Source organism: Salvelinus alpinus, chromosome 14 (genome assembly GCF_045679555.1).
Source record: "Salvelinus alpinus chromosome 14, SLU_Salpinus.1, whole genome shotgun sequence".
In the NCBI taxonomy this organism is placed as follows: domain Eukaryota; kingdom Metazoa; phylum Chordata; class Actinopteri; order Salmoniformes; family Salmonidae; genus Salvelinus; species Salvelinus alpinus.
Window position 1 is genome coordinate 6,693,751 of NC_092099.1, and position 14,701 is coordinate 6,708,451.

The following is a 14,701-nucleotide window of genomic DNA, read 5'->3' on the forward strand; positions in this document are numbered from 1 at the left end:
GCATTTACCAGTCAGAACAGGTCACATGGCTAAGCTAGTAAAGTTGTATAGCCAAGACTAACAGAACGAACAGTACAGTTTGGAAGGTTTGGTTATTGTTTGCTGTATGTGATAGTAGAGTGGTGGCCTGAGGGAACACACCTAATGTGTTGGGAGAAGTGTCATGAACTGAAATGTTACGTAATATTTTTAATGTTCTTTAATGTTACGTAATATCTTTAATGTTGCTGGACCCCAGAAAGAATAGCTGGGGATCCTTAAGAAAAACAAATAAATCCATCATCGTCCTACTTCACAGGTGAGAAGCCCTTGTGAGATTGTTTGATTTTCAAGAGGAATGGAACCCTACTCCTACCCACTGTTGCCCTAGCTTCTGTATTTCAAAAAGGAAAAAAAGAACTGAACAGAGCTCGCAAAAGTGGAACAAGCCCCGACATGAGTGGCCAATGATTCATTGACACAAGCGTCACTATGTACCATTTGTGCCAGGATGTTATTGTGTTGAATTATTTGTGGTGAAAGTGCTAGCAAGTTGTCATTGTTATCACATACAGGTAACTGCCTAAATAAAGGAAACCAATCACTCAATCAAATGTATTTTATAAAGTCATTTTTACATCAGCAGATGCCACTAAGTGCTTATACAGAAACTGAGCCTAAAACCCCAAGAACAAGCAATGCAGATGTAGAAGCACGGTGGCTAGGAAAAACTCCCTAGAAAGACAGGAAGCTAGGAAGAAACCTAGAGAGGAACCAGGCACCGAGGGGTGGCCAGTCCTCTTCTGGCTGTGCTGGTGGAGATTACAGTTCTTGAAGATGTTCAAACGTTAATAGATGACCAGCAGGGTCAAATAATAATATCAGTGGTTGTAGAGGGTGCAAAAGGTCAGCACCTCAGTAGAAAATGTCAGTTGGCTTTTCATAGCCGAGCATTCAGAGGTCAAGACAGCAGTTGCGTAAGAGAGATATCATTTTATCCCTTATTTACTAAAGTGTTTCCATTATGTTGGCAGTTACCTGTAGTTTCTTAGGTAATACCATATAAACACCGGGTGAATACTAGATTAAAGTACCAGATTTTTTAAATTATTTTTAAAAAACTGGGCTTTTAAATAAAGCATTACCGAAATGTCCTCTTAGAGGCCCAGCAACATCACCCTCCCTCCCATCCATTCATCCATCCCCCTACCTGTAGAGAAGTCATGTCAGGCCTGTATTGTCTGCGGAAGCCCAGGTCGTACATCAGGAACTTGAGCATGTCAAAGGCCTGGTCCTCACTCATGTGCAACAGCAGGATACCTGCCACAAAGCTGATGCCCTGGCAGTAGCCCACCTCAGTGTCTAACAGAGAGTAGGCCTTAAGCAGATTGTAGAGGGACAGCTGCCCTGCACCCAGCTGGGCTGAGAAGTACTGGTGGGTGGGGAACGTCCGACCTATTGAATTCATTCAAATAAGAAATAAATACACCAATCAATCAACTGGTGTGTGTTTGTTTTTGTGTGTGTATGTATGCTTGTGTATGTACCAGAGGAGGCTGGTGGAAGAAGCTATAGGAGGATGGTCTCATTGTAATGGCTTGAATGGAATAAATGGAACGGATTCCATGTGTTTGATACCCTTCCATTTATTCCATTCAAGCCATTACAACGAGCCTGTCCTCCTATAGCGCCTCACACCAGCCTCCTCTAGTACATACACAAGCATGGGCACACATGGAGTATTACTGGGCAGTGTGCTGCTTCAGCAGGTCCTGGTGGAGTGTGTGTGCAAGTGTGTGTGTATGCATGCGTGCATGTGTGTCTTTGTGTGTGTGTGTCTGTGTGTGTGGATGCATGCACGTGCACATACCCAGGTCAACTAGTATGGAGTGCTGCTGGGCCGTGAGCTGCTTCAGCAGGTCTTGGTAGGGGGTGTCTGGGGCGTGGCGGCCGGGGGGCAGACGGTGTCTCAGGCGGTGCTGCTGGGAGAAGAGGAGCCACACCTCCCCACGCCTGCCCTTAGGGACACCTGGGGACAGAGATGAAGATGTTTTGGAGTACAGAGCGTTGGATGTGTCGGGAGGATGGAGAAAGTGTAGGATGTGGTAGGAAGATAAACACATTACATTACACATGCGATACATAGATTAGCAAAGACAGGCAACCATACTAATACAGACATACAATGCGCACACACGCACACACACACACACACACACACACACACACACACACACACACACACACACACACACACACACACACACACACACACACACACACACACACACACACACACACACACACACACACACACACACACACACACCAGATGTCTGGGGCAGCTGCAGAAAGAGGTGTGACTTCAGCACACACACACCCCCAGCCACCCACCCACCCAACACACACACCTCAACCCTTATCTCTCTCTCTCTCTCGCTCACCCTTAGAGATTGCATTGTGGACCTCCTCTTTGTCCAGCGGGACGACCTTGGCTCTGCCCGGAACGCTCAGCTTCCTGTCCCAGAAGGCTAGCACATCTTTAATGCACGTCCCCACTTCCTGGTAGTCCAGCTTCATCTTCCGGATGTGCAGCTCGTCTCGACTTGCTAGCGGAGAGAGGTCACACAGAGAGGTCAGAGAGAGATCAAAGTGTTAATTTCGGCAACGAAAATAGTGATGAAAATGTAACATTTTTCAGTGGCAAGTGACGAGATGATAACTGGCTATATAGACCCAGAAAAAACGAACTAAACAAACAATATTTTTCATTTCAGTTGACGAAAACGACATCTCTGTGACTAAAATCTAACAAGTAAGTGGACTGGACAAGAGTTTTTGGAGACATTAAGAGCTTTTCAGTGTTATTTGTTTGGTCCAATGAAAAGCATGAATGACATTAGCAGAATTGTAGCCTCTGCCGAGTCCCCAACAACCGGATGTTCCGGTTTTCAGGGGAAATGGAAAGAGAGCCTGTGACTTCTGCTTTTGAATGTTAACAAGCTGACACTCCATCTTAACTCCTCCATGTTTACTAGATTGGTTGAACAGTGCAGAAGAGAACCTCCCCCGACAGTTTTTTTCTTCTTCTCGTCAAGACCAGTACGTAGGGGGATCTAGTTTCAGGTATTTACTTAACACCTACTACGCTAGTTAGGTTAGCAGAATTGTAAGGCTTTCTCATTGCAATGTTGCAATGCAGTGTAAAATAAATACCATGCCCAGGTCATTCACGAGTCAGCTCTCTGTGTTTACTTAACGCCTACTACGCTAGTTAGGTTAGCAGAATTGTAAGGCTTTCTCATTGCAATGTTGCAATGCAGTGTAAAATAAATACCATGCCCAGGTCATTCACGAGTCACCTCTCTGCCCGGCAACTGGTCACCAATTTGGTTGCAACGAATCATTGACTAAAAAAAGGGGCAACGTTTGGAGCCACTTTACTTATCATGTTGATTCAAACAAGACCAAACGCAACGTTTCCACAGGAGAAGACAGCATTTGCACCAACAAGTTGACAGGGAAAAACACTACAAACCTCAAGAGACATCTGGAAGTGCATCATTCCAATATATACGCTCATGTAATAACAGAGTGATAATGCTAGCTAGTTAGGTTGCTTCAACCTATCAGACCACTACTTACGACAGAACTCTGATTACAATATAGCTACAGTATGCCAAGTTGCGGGGCTCCAGACTGCTACCACTGTCGCATTTTGCGTGTTTTTGTCGCTGGGGCCTGTTTTGCTGAGGCCTGCTGCTGTGGTGAGCGAGCCACATGATGTGGGCTCCGGGAGAAGAGAAAGAAAAAAGGCTACTGATTGTATAACATTTAAAAATCTAATTGCGGGAAATACATAGCTTTGGAAGCAACTACTGTTGTTCTCAGCTTTCTGTGGGTCAAATCTCTTAATAACGAGTTCAATAGGAACTATTTTACAACCAAGATATTTGAGATGGCTTTAAGATCTGAAACATGCAATTGCGAGTGCATAGGGTAGTAGGCTATAACTGCAAAAAAAAATTAGGACATTACATTTAATGTTAGATTAATACATGACTACAGTACGTGCAGTGGGCAGTGGTGGAAAAAGTACCCAATATCCATACTTGAGAAAAAGAAAATATACCTTAATAGAAAATGACTCAAGAAAAAGTGAAAGTCACCCAGTAAAATACTACTTGAGTAAAAGTTAAAGTATTTGGTTTTAAATATACTTAAGTACTTAAAAGTACAAATCATTTCTCATTCCTTAAATTAAACAAACCAGATGGCATGATTTTTAATTTACGGTTAGCCAGCAGCACACTCAAACACTCAGAAATAATTTACAAACGAAGCATTTATGTTTAGTGAGTCCGCCAGATCAGAGGCAGTAGGGATGACCAGTGATGTTCTCTTGATAATTGGACCATTTTCCTGTCCCGCTAAGCATTCAAAATGTAACGAGTACTTTTGGATGTCAGGGAAAATGTATGGAGTAAAAAGTACATTCTTTTCTTTAGGAATGTAGTGGAATAAAAGTAAAAGTTGTCAAAAATATAAATCGTAAAGTACAGATACACCAATAAGCTACTTAAGTAGTACTTTCAAGTATTTTTACTTAAGTACTTTACACCACTGGCAGTGGGTATTATACACTGCTCAAAAAAATAAAGGGAACACTAAAATAACACATCCTAGATCTGAATGAATGAAATATTCTTATTAAATACTTTTTTCTTTACATAGTTGAATGTGCTGACAACAAAATCACACAAAAATGATCAATGGAAATCAAATTTATCAACCCATGGAGGTCTGGATTTGGAGTCACACTCAAAATTAAAGTGGAAAACCACACTACAGGCTGATCCAACTTTGATGTAATGTCCTTAAAACAAGTCAAAATGAGGCTCGGTAGTGTGTGTAGCCTCCACATGCCTGTATGACCTCCCTACAACGCCTGGGCATGCTCCTGATGAGGTGGCGGATGGTCTCCTGAGGGATCTCCTCCCAAACCTGGACTAAAGCATCCGCCAACTCCTGGACAGTCTGTGGTGCAACGTGGCGTTGGTGGATGGAGCGAGACATGATGTCCCAGATGTGCTCAATTGGATTCAGGTCTGGGGAACGGGCGGGCCAGTCCATAGCATCAATGCCTTCCTCTTGCAGGAACTGCTGACACACTCCAGCCTCATGAGGTCTAGCATTGTCTTGCATTAGGAGGAACCCAGGGCCAACCGCACCAGCATATGGTCTCACAAGGGGTCTGAGGATCTCATCTTGGTACCTAATGGCAGTCAGGCTACCTCTGGCGAGCACATGGAGGGCTGTGCGGCCCCCCAAAGAAATGCCACCCCACACCATGACTGACCCACCGCCAAACCGGTCATGCTGGAGGATGTTGCAGGCAGCAGAACGTTCTCCACGGCATCTCCAGACTCTGTCACGTCTGTCACATGTGCTCAGTGTGAACCTGCTTTCATCTGTGAAGAGCACAGGGCGCCAGTGGCGAATTTGCCAATCTTGGTGTTCTCTGGCAAATGCCAAACGTCCTGCACGGTGTTGGGCTGTAAGCACAACCCCCACCTGTGGACGTCGGGCCCTCATACCACCCTCATGGAGTCTGTTTCTGACCGTTTGAGCAGACACATGCACATTTGTGGCCTGCTGGAGGTCATTTTGCAGGGCTCTGGCAATGCTCCTCCTGCTCCTCCTTGCACAAAGGCGGAGGTAGCAGTCCTGCTGCTGGGTTGTTGCCCTCCTACGGCCTCCTCCACGTCTCCTGATGTACTGGCCTGTCTCCTGGTAGCGCCTCCATGCTCTGGACACTACGCTGACAGACACAGCAAACCTTCTTGTCACAGCTCGCATTGATGTGCCATCCTGGATGAGCTGCACTACCTTGTGTGAGTTGTAGACTCCGTCTCATGCTACCACTAGAGTGAAAGCACCGCCAGCATTCAAAAGTGACCAAAACATCAGCCAGGAAGCATAGGAACTGAGAAGTGGTCTGTGGTCACCACCTGCAGAACCACTCCTTTATTGGGGGTGTCTTGCTAATTGCCTATAATTTCCACCTGTTGTCTATTCCATTTGCACAACAGCATGTAAAATGTATTGTCAATCAGTGTTGCTTCCTAAGTGGACAGTTTGATTTCACAGAAGTGTGATTGACTTGGAGTTACATTGTGTTGTTTAAGTGTTCCCTTTATTTTTTTGAGCAGTGTATTTAGTGTTAGCGATCTAGCTAATGTGTTTGGAGATTTCCACTTCCTCAATTGGTGAATTAGCCCCAAAATAAATGATGCCTTGATATTAGTGCACATAAAGATGTAAACACATATCTCTTTTGAACAACAACATTTGAAAAATGCTGGAGCCCTATTTTAACAGTAAAATATAACAATAATACCCTATTGTCAACGCACAATTCATGACAATCACTGGATTAGGTTGCCTATCAAAATATCTTGAATCATGCATTCCTGCTTGGACATGTTAGAATCTAGATGAAACAACATATTTCTTAAATAGTCTACCACCTCAATAGTCTTACACAGTCTAAAGCACTGTAAATGATTTTATAGGGTGATTCGTGTTTTGTTTCTGGATGGTGTAAAAGTGTTAATTCACAGTTAAATGTGTGTATTCCATCTAGACATTCTACAACTAGTTGTGTTCCAGAATCACAAACAGAAGTGAGATGCAAGCGAGAGATGTGACCCTCCCAAAATAAACAGGAGACAGAAACAACAGCTTGACAGGAGCTTTGGTGTTTTTATACATAGCCTATCTATCTCAGATATCAAACTAATGCTAACTATATCCCATCAGACATCACTCTAGCTATCGCCTTGGATATCCAACTCCAGCTAAAACTAACTATGCTTACTACCCTATATGTGACCCGATTCAAGAAACTAGGCGTATGTCGCAAGTCATGACTTCACAGCAGAGCCACTTGAACGTAAAAAAGTTTATCGATGATGCAGATGTAAAACCTGAGGACCCATGCCAAATCTTTTCAGACTCCTGAGGGAGAATAGGTTTTGTTGTGCCCTCTTCACGAGTGTCTTGGTGTGCTTGGACCATGATAGTTTGTTGGTGATGTGGACGCTAAGGAACTTAGCTCTCAACCTGCTCCACTACAGCCCCGTCGATGAGAATGGGGGCGTGCTTGGTCCTCCTTATTCTGTAGTTCACAAACATCTCCTTTTGTCTTGATCACATTGAGGGAGAAGTTGTTGTCCTTGCACCACACGGTCAGGTCTCCGACCTCCTCCCTATAGGCTGTTTCATCGTTGTCGGTGATCAGGCCTACAACTGTTGTGTCATCGGCAAACTTAATGATGGTGTTGGAGTCGTGCCTGGCTGTGCAGTCATGTCTGAACAGGGAGTACGGGACGGGACTGAGCATGCACCCGCGGGGCCCCCGTGTTGAGGATCAGCGTGACGGATGTGTTGCTACCTACCCTTACCACCTGGGGGCGGCCCGTCAGGAAGTCCAGGATCCAGTTGCAGAGGGAGGTGTTTAGTCCCATGGCACTATGGTGTTGAACACTGAGCTGTAGTCAATGAATAGCATTCTCACATAGGTGTTCCTTTTGTCCAGGTGTGAAAGGGCAGTGTGGAGTGCAATAGAGATTGCATCATCTGTGGATCTGTTGGGGCAGTATGCAAATTGGAGTGGGTCTAGGGTTTCTGGGATAATGGTGTTGATGTGAGCCATGACTAGCCTTTTAAAGCATTTCATTGCTACAGATGTGAGTACTACGGGTCGGTAGTCATTTAGGAAGGTTACATTGGTGTTCTTGGGTACAGGGACTATGGTGGTCTGCTTGAAACATGTTGTTATTCCACACTCAGACAGGGAGAGGTTGAAAATATCAGTGAAGACACTTGCCAGTTGGTCAGCGCATGCTCGGAGTACACGTCCTGGTAATCCATCTGTTGATCTGTTTAAAGGTCTTGCTCACATCGGCTACGGAGAGCGTGATCACACAGTCGTCCGGAACAGCCGGTGCTCTCATGCATGCTTCAGTGTTGCTTGCCTCGAAGCGAGCATAAAAAGGCATTTAGCCTGTCACATCCGACGAGCGTCGGAGCCGGTGTAGATGATTCATTCTTAGTCCTGTATTGACGCTTTGCCTGTTTGATGGTTCGTCGGAGGGCATAGCAGGATTTTTTATAAGCTTCCGGGTTAGAATCCCGCTCCTTGAAAGCGGCAGCTCTACCTTCTAGCTCAGTGCGGATGTTGCCTGCAATCCATGGCTTCTGGTTGGGGACGATGTCATCAATGCACTTATTGATGAAGCCAGTGAACGATGTGGTGTACTCCTCAATGCCATCGGAAGAATCCCGGAATATATTCCAGTCTGTGCTAGCAAAACAGTCCTGTAGTTTAGCATCTGCTTCATCTGACCACTTTTTTATAGACTGAGTCACTGGTGCTTTCTGCTTAAATTCTTTCTTGTAGGCAGGAATCAGGAGGATATTTTTATGGTCAGATTTGTCAAATAGGAGGCCGAGGGAGAGCTTTGTACACATCTCTGTGTGTGGAGTAAAGGTGGTCTCGAGTTTTTTTCCCTCTGGTTGCACATTTAACATGCTGATAGAAATTAGGTAAAACTGATTTAAGTCTCCCTGCATTAAAGTCCCCCGGCCACTAGGAGCGCCGCCTCTGGATGAGCGTTTCCCTGTTTGCTTATGGCGGTATACAGCTCATTGAGTACGGTTTTAGTGCCAGCATCGGTCTGTGGTGGTATGTAGACAGCTATGAAAAATATAGATGATAACTCTCTGGGTAGATAGTGTGGTCTACAGCTTATCATGAGATACTATACCTCAGGCGAGCAATACTTTGAGACTTCCTTAGATATCGTGTGCCAGCTGTTGTTTACAAATATACATAGGCCGCCACCCCATGTCTTACCAGAGGCTGCTGTTCTATCCTGCCGATAGAGTGTATCTCCCACCAGCTGTATGTTATTAATGTCGTTGTTCAGCCACGACTCGGTGAAACAAAGATATTATAGTTTTTAATGTCCTGTTGGTAGGAAAAGCGTGCTTTCAGTTTATCCCATTTATTTTCCAGCGATTGAATGTTGGCTAACAGTACGAATGGCAAAGGCAGATTAGCCACTCCTGATCCTCACCAGGCACCCTGATCTCTTTCTGTGAAATCTGTTTCTTTCTCCAGCGAATGACGGGAATGAGGGCCTGTTCGGGTGTTTGGAGTATATACTTCCCGTCCGACTCATTAAAGAAAATTATGCGTTCAATTCGAGGTGAGGAATCGCTGTTCTGATGTCCATAAGCTCTTTTCGGTCATATGAGATGGTAGCAGCAACATTATGTACAAAATAAGTTAAACAAAATAAGTTACAAACAATGCAAAAAAACAAACAAAATAGCACGGTTGGTTAAGAGCCAATAAAACAGCAGCCTTCCTCTCCTCATCTTTCATATGCCTTACATGTGAACTCTCATGCGCCTTATTAACACACTTTTATGCCATCTGTAAATACGAATAAAGTTGTTAAATTAAGAGGCTAAGAATAAGACAGGAACCTTCCCGCTAGCCATGATTAGCTGAGATAATGAGTGGGCTGGACATGCTGAGAGATGAGTTTCAGATTGTTCTGCGGTGTAGCATCTTGTGTCTATAACATGAGCTGCTCGTTATGCGTAGATAATCCTTTCTACTGCAGTTTTTTCTAAAGATATAACTTTAGCCATTGAGAACTGCAAATATGTTGCTACTGCTCTCAATAACATTGCTGCCCTGAATATATCAGGTGATATCGACAAAGGTCAGTGGGAAAAAACTGTGATGGACTACTTTCTGGAGGACGGTCGTGCCATGCTGACTCTCTCTGACTCTGAATCAGACGATGAGGAAATCCATGATTTGGGTAACATTTTCATTGAATAAGACATTGTAGAGTCTTCTGATGACAGTGATGGGGAAGAAACGGCAAACAAGAGTGTTGTCACGGAGAAGTTGACCGAGTTTTGAAATCAGTGGAACACAACGGGCCAAACAAGCTGTACAAACGAAACAGGATGTATCATTTAATGAAAGGGGTTGCAGTCTGCCGTGAAGCGTTCATCCATGTATACAGGTAAGAATCTAGCAACAGTTTCAGATATTATACGTTTCTAATTTTGTCAGAAAGTTGTTTTCATTGCAAGTTAAGGCTTGCTGTTTGCCATCCAGCTGAGGTTAGATGGCTGGCTTGCTGTTAACTAGCCAGCTGAGGTTAGATGGCTGGCTTGCTGTTAGCTAGCCAGCTGAGGTTAGATGGCTGGCTTGCTGTTAGCTAGCCAGCTGAGGTTAGATGGCTGGCTTGCTGTTAGCTAGCCAGCTGAGGTTAGATGGCTGGCTTGCTGTTAGCTTGCCAGCTGAGGTTAGATGGCTGGCTTGCTGTTAGCTAGCCAGCTGAGGTTAGATGGCTGGCTTGCTGTTAGCTAGCCAGCTGAGGTTAGATGGCTGGCTTGCTGTTAGCTAGCCAGCTGAGGTTAGATGGCTGGCTTGCTGTTAGCTAGCCAGCTGAGGTTAGATGGCTGGCTTGCTGTTAGCTAGCCAGCTGAGGTTAGATGGCTGGCTTGCTGTTAGCTAGCCAGCTGAGGTTAGATGGCTGGCTTGCTAGCTAACGTTAACATTGAACCTAACTTATTTGGTTAACTTTAGCTATGACAATCGGTTTGTATTGCTAGTAACATTACTCTATGGATTGGGATTATAGTTAATTTTTTAGCAAGCTAACGTTAACGTGACATGTCTAAACAAAACACCCCAAGTTAAAGCTTGATGTTAGCTAGCTAACGTTAGCTGAGGTTAGATGGCTGGGTTGCTAGCTAACATTAATTTAGGTGTATGAATTGTGTGTAACGTTTGTGATGTTTCTCAGAATGCCATTTCGCATGGCTAGTTATAGCCTAATGTTAGCTATCGTTTTTTATTGCTAGTTAAAGCTTGCTGTTAGCTAGCCAGCTGACGTTAGATGGTATACATTATGTGTATGAAGTGTGTGTACTGATGTTATCTCAGAATGCCATTTCGCATCTATTGTATAATAATGCTAAAATATTTGTATCTGTCTTTCAGCATGAGTAAAACACTCCTGACTCTCCTCCAGCAGTCATACAAGGAGAAGGGTCTAACGCCTCCCATCAAAAAGAGAGCCGGTCCAAGCAAGCACAGGCAGCAGCGCAGTCATCAACTACATGTACCATTTCTTCACCAACTATGGAGTTGGGGAAACACGTGTGGACCTGAATTATGATAACTGCAGTGGCCAAAACAGCGCTTCAGAATGACCAGAGTGAACACTTTGTCTGAGATTGCTAGTGCTGTGAAGGACAGCACTGTGACACACAGCCAACATTCCACAGCTGTTTGGACTAGAGGATGGTACGGTGCCGGTGGAAAGCTATGGCTGGCAACAACACCTGAGTCCGTACTTCAGGCCGCTGCCACAGATCAAGCAGTACCAGTGAAAATAATTTTCATTGCATGAGGTTATTCTTCTTATCTAAACTTGAGAGGTGAATTGATGTTGTGCAGGGTTGTAATGTCTTCTGATTCTTTGTTGTTATTCCCTGTTTTACAGCTTCGATGCTCTGGAGCCTGGTGTTGTTGTCGCTAAGGAGCGTTCAGACTCAGTCAGGACCAGGTTTCAGCTTCTGCGCAATGCTGACATCCTTCCTCCCAGAAGGTCTGCCTGTAAAAGCCCCTCCTGGACTGCACACAGCTAGACAAACGTATATTTTTGAGAAGATCAGGGAGTTTTGCGATGAAGAGGCTATGGACATCATATGCCCTGCAACAAAGTCAAGGGTAGGACAAAAACAGGCACTCCGAATATAGATTCCCTTGTTCATGCGTGGTTCAGATGGACCAGTCATCAGCACTATCTGCAGTGCCTCTATTCAAATGACTCTCTCCTAACACACACGTTGCTGCTACTATTTTTTTTATCCTGCTGCTCACCCACTTTACCCCTGATTGTATTATAACTACCTTGTCTATCGCTGATATCGTTCTGTATATTGTTCTGTATATACTGTATATTATTGTATTTTGACAGTATCTATTTCTGATATTGCTACTATGCAAGTAACCATTTGGCTGTACCGTTTACACCTTCTGTAGAGACCTACCAATTTTAGTCTTAATCTTTACTACACTACTCACTGTTTAGCACATGACCTCACATGTGAATTCTTAAAGAGATGGGTGGGGCTGGCTTAAGAGGGTGTGAACAATGCTGAATGGGTGTAGAAGGGCTCTCTAGTAGGTGTACCCAAATCTTCAAGGGCCATTTTCTCAAAAGTGAGTTTACAAGTGTATCAACTTTCAAATCAGAATTACTTTCCCATTGTTCCTCAAAAATGCTGTGTATGATATACCATTTTGTAGCTCTGAGTCTCTACTTTTATCCTAAACCCAATTTCAAATTTTGCTACGTAGGACCGAATACAGATGGTGAGTCACATATACAGTGCATTCAGAAAGTATTCAGACCCCTTGATTTTTTCACATTTTGTTATGTTATAGCCTTATTCCAAAACAAAAAAAAATGTCTCATCAATCTACACACAATAGATAATAATGAGAAAGCAAAAACATGTTTGTAGACATTTTTTTAACCTTTATTTAAAAAAATAAGTATTCAGTACTTTGTTGAAGCACCTTTGGCAGCGATTACAGCCTCAAGTCATATTGGGTATGACGCTACAAGCTTGGCACACCTGCATTTGGGGAGTTTCTCCCATTTCTTCAGATCCTCTCGAGCTCTGTCAAGTTGGATGGGGAGCTGTGCTGCACAGATATTTTCAGGTCAACTCAGGGACATTTAGAGACTTTTCCCGAAGCCTGCGTTTCTCCTGCGTTGTGTTGGCTGTGTGCTTAGGGTCATTGTCCTGTTGGAAGGTCGCCTCAGTCTGAGGTCCTGAGTGTTCTGGAGTAGGTTTTCATCAAGGATCTCTCTGTACTTTGCTCCATTCATCTTTCCCTCGATCCTAACTAGTCTCCCAGTCCCTGCCGCTGAAAAACGTCCCGACAGCATGATGCTGCCACCACCATGCTTCACTGTAGGGATGGTGCCAGGTTTCCTCCAGCCGTGACGCTTGGCATTTAGGCCAAAGAGTTCAATCTTCGTTTCATCAGACCAGAGAATCTGGCCACCCTACCATAAAGGCCTGATTGGTAGAGTGCTGCGGATATGGTTGTCCTTTTTAAAAGGTTCTCCCATCTCCACAGAGGAACTCTGTAAATCTGTCAGAGTGACCATTGGGTTCTTGTGCACCTCCCTGACCAAGGCCCTTCTCTCCCCTGATTGCTCAGTTTGGCTGGGCGGCCAGCTCTAGGAAGAGTCTTGATGGTTCCAAACTTCTTCCATTTAAGAATGATGGAGGCCACCATGTTCTTGGGGACCTTCAAAGCTGAAGAAATGTGTTGTTACCCTTACGCAGATCTGTGCCTCGTCACAATCCTGCCTCGAAGCTCTATGGACAATTAGTTTGACCTAATAGCTTGGTTTTTGCTCTGACATGCACTGTCAATGGTGGGACCTTATACAGACAGGTGTCTGCCTTTCCAAATCATGTCCAATAAATTGAATTTACCACATATGGATTCCAATCAAGTTGTACAAACATCTCAAGGATGATCAATCTGTTTTTATTTGTAATACATTTGCAAAAATTTCAAAAACACTTTTTTCGCTCTTTCATTATTGGGTATTTTGTGTAGATTGATGAGGAAAATATTTTATTTAATCCATTTTAGAATAAGGCTGTACCATAACAAAATGTGGAAAAAGTCAAGGGATCTGAATACTTTCCGAATGCACTATACCTTTAGATATCTAACTTTAGCTAGTCTTCAGAAAATACCCCTCGACTTATTCCAAAAAATGTCACTCATCTACACACAATACTACGGAAAATTATTTGGAACAATTAAATAAAGAGTGACAGGTGGTGGATTTTTTTGTTGTTGCACAAAAGTACTTTCAAAAAGTGGAAAAATATTATAGAATAATAGTGAATACATCTAAACTATGAAATAACACATATGGAATCATGTAGTAACCAAAAAAAGTGTTAAACAAATAAAAATATATTTTACATTTGAGATTTTTCAAATAGCCTTTATGACAGCTTTGCAAACTCTTGGCATTCTCTCAACCAGCTTCATGAGGTAGTCATCTGGAATGCGTTTCAATTAACAGATGTGCCTTCTTAAAAGTTATGATGTAGAATTTCTTTCCTTCTTAATGCGTTTCAGCCAATCAGTTGTGTTGTGAAAAGGTAAGGGTGGTATACAGAAGATAGCCCTATTTTGTAAAAGACCAAGTCCATATTATGGCAAGAACAGCTCAAATAAGCAAAGAGAAACGACAGTCCATCATTACTTAAAACTTATTAGCACTAGGGGTCAGATTTTTCATTTTTTTTTCAAATAACGTGCCCAATGTAAATGGACATTTTCTCTGGTCCAGATCGTAGAATATGCATATAATTTACAGATTAGGATAGAAAACACTCCAAAGTTTCCAAAACTGTCAAAATATTGTCTGTGAGAAAAATAATACTTATTCTGCAAGCGAAATCCTGAGAAAAAGTAACCCGGAAGTGATATATATATATATTTTTTTACATCTTTGTTTCCTGGCCCGTCTAACCTCCATTTAAAGGGGTATCAACCAGATTGCTTTTCCAATGG

General features: G+C 43.4%; 1 protein-coding gene and 1 long non-coding RNA gene across 4 annotated transcripts in view; one reads left to right on the top strand and one right to left on the bottom strand.

The window, feature by feature from the left end:
- tbc1d4 (TBC1 domain family, member 4) overlaps window positions 1-14,701 on the bottom strand; it is a 248,987-nt gene that overhangs the window by 14,910 nt on the left and 219,376 nt on the right. For all 3 annotated transcript variants that reach the window (XM_071341978.1, XM_071341976.1, XM_071341979.1), the window contains 3 exons: window positions 2,424-2,588; window positions 1,850-2,008; window positions 1,190-1,434 (listed from right to left, as the gene is read on the bottom strand). In XM_071341978.1, coding sequence (XP_071198079.1) covers window positions 1,190-1,434; window positions 1,850-2,008; window positions 2,424-2,588 — 569 coding nt within the window. The remainder of the gene's footprint in view (window positions 1-1,189; window positions 1,435-1,849; window positions 2,009-2,423; window positions 2,589-14,701) is intronic.
- On the top strand, window positions 11,028-14,110 carry LOC139539156 (uncharacterized). Its single transcript, XR_011667878.1, has 2 exons — window positions 11,028-11,490; window positions 11,583-14,110. It is a non-coding gene; the product is annotated as an uncharacterized lncRNA (long non-coding RNA).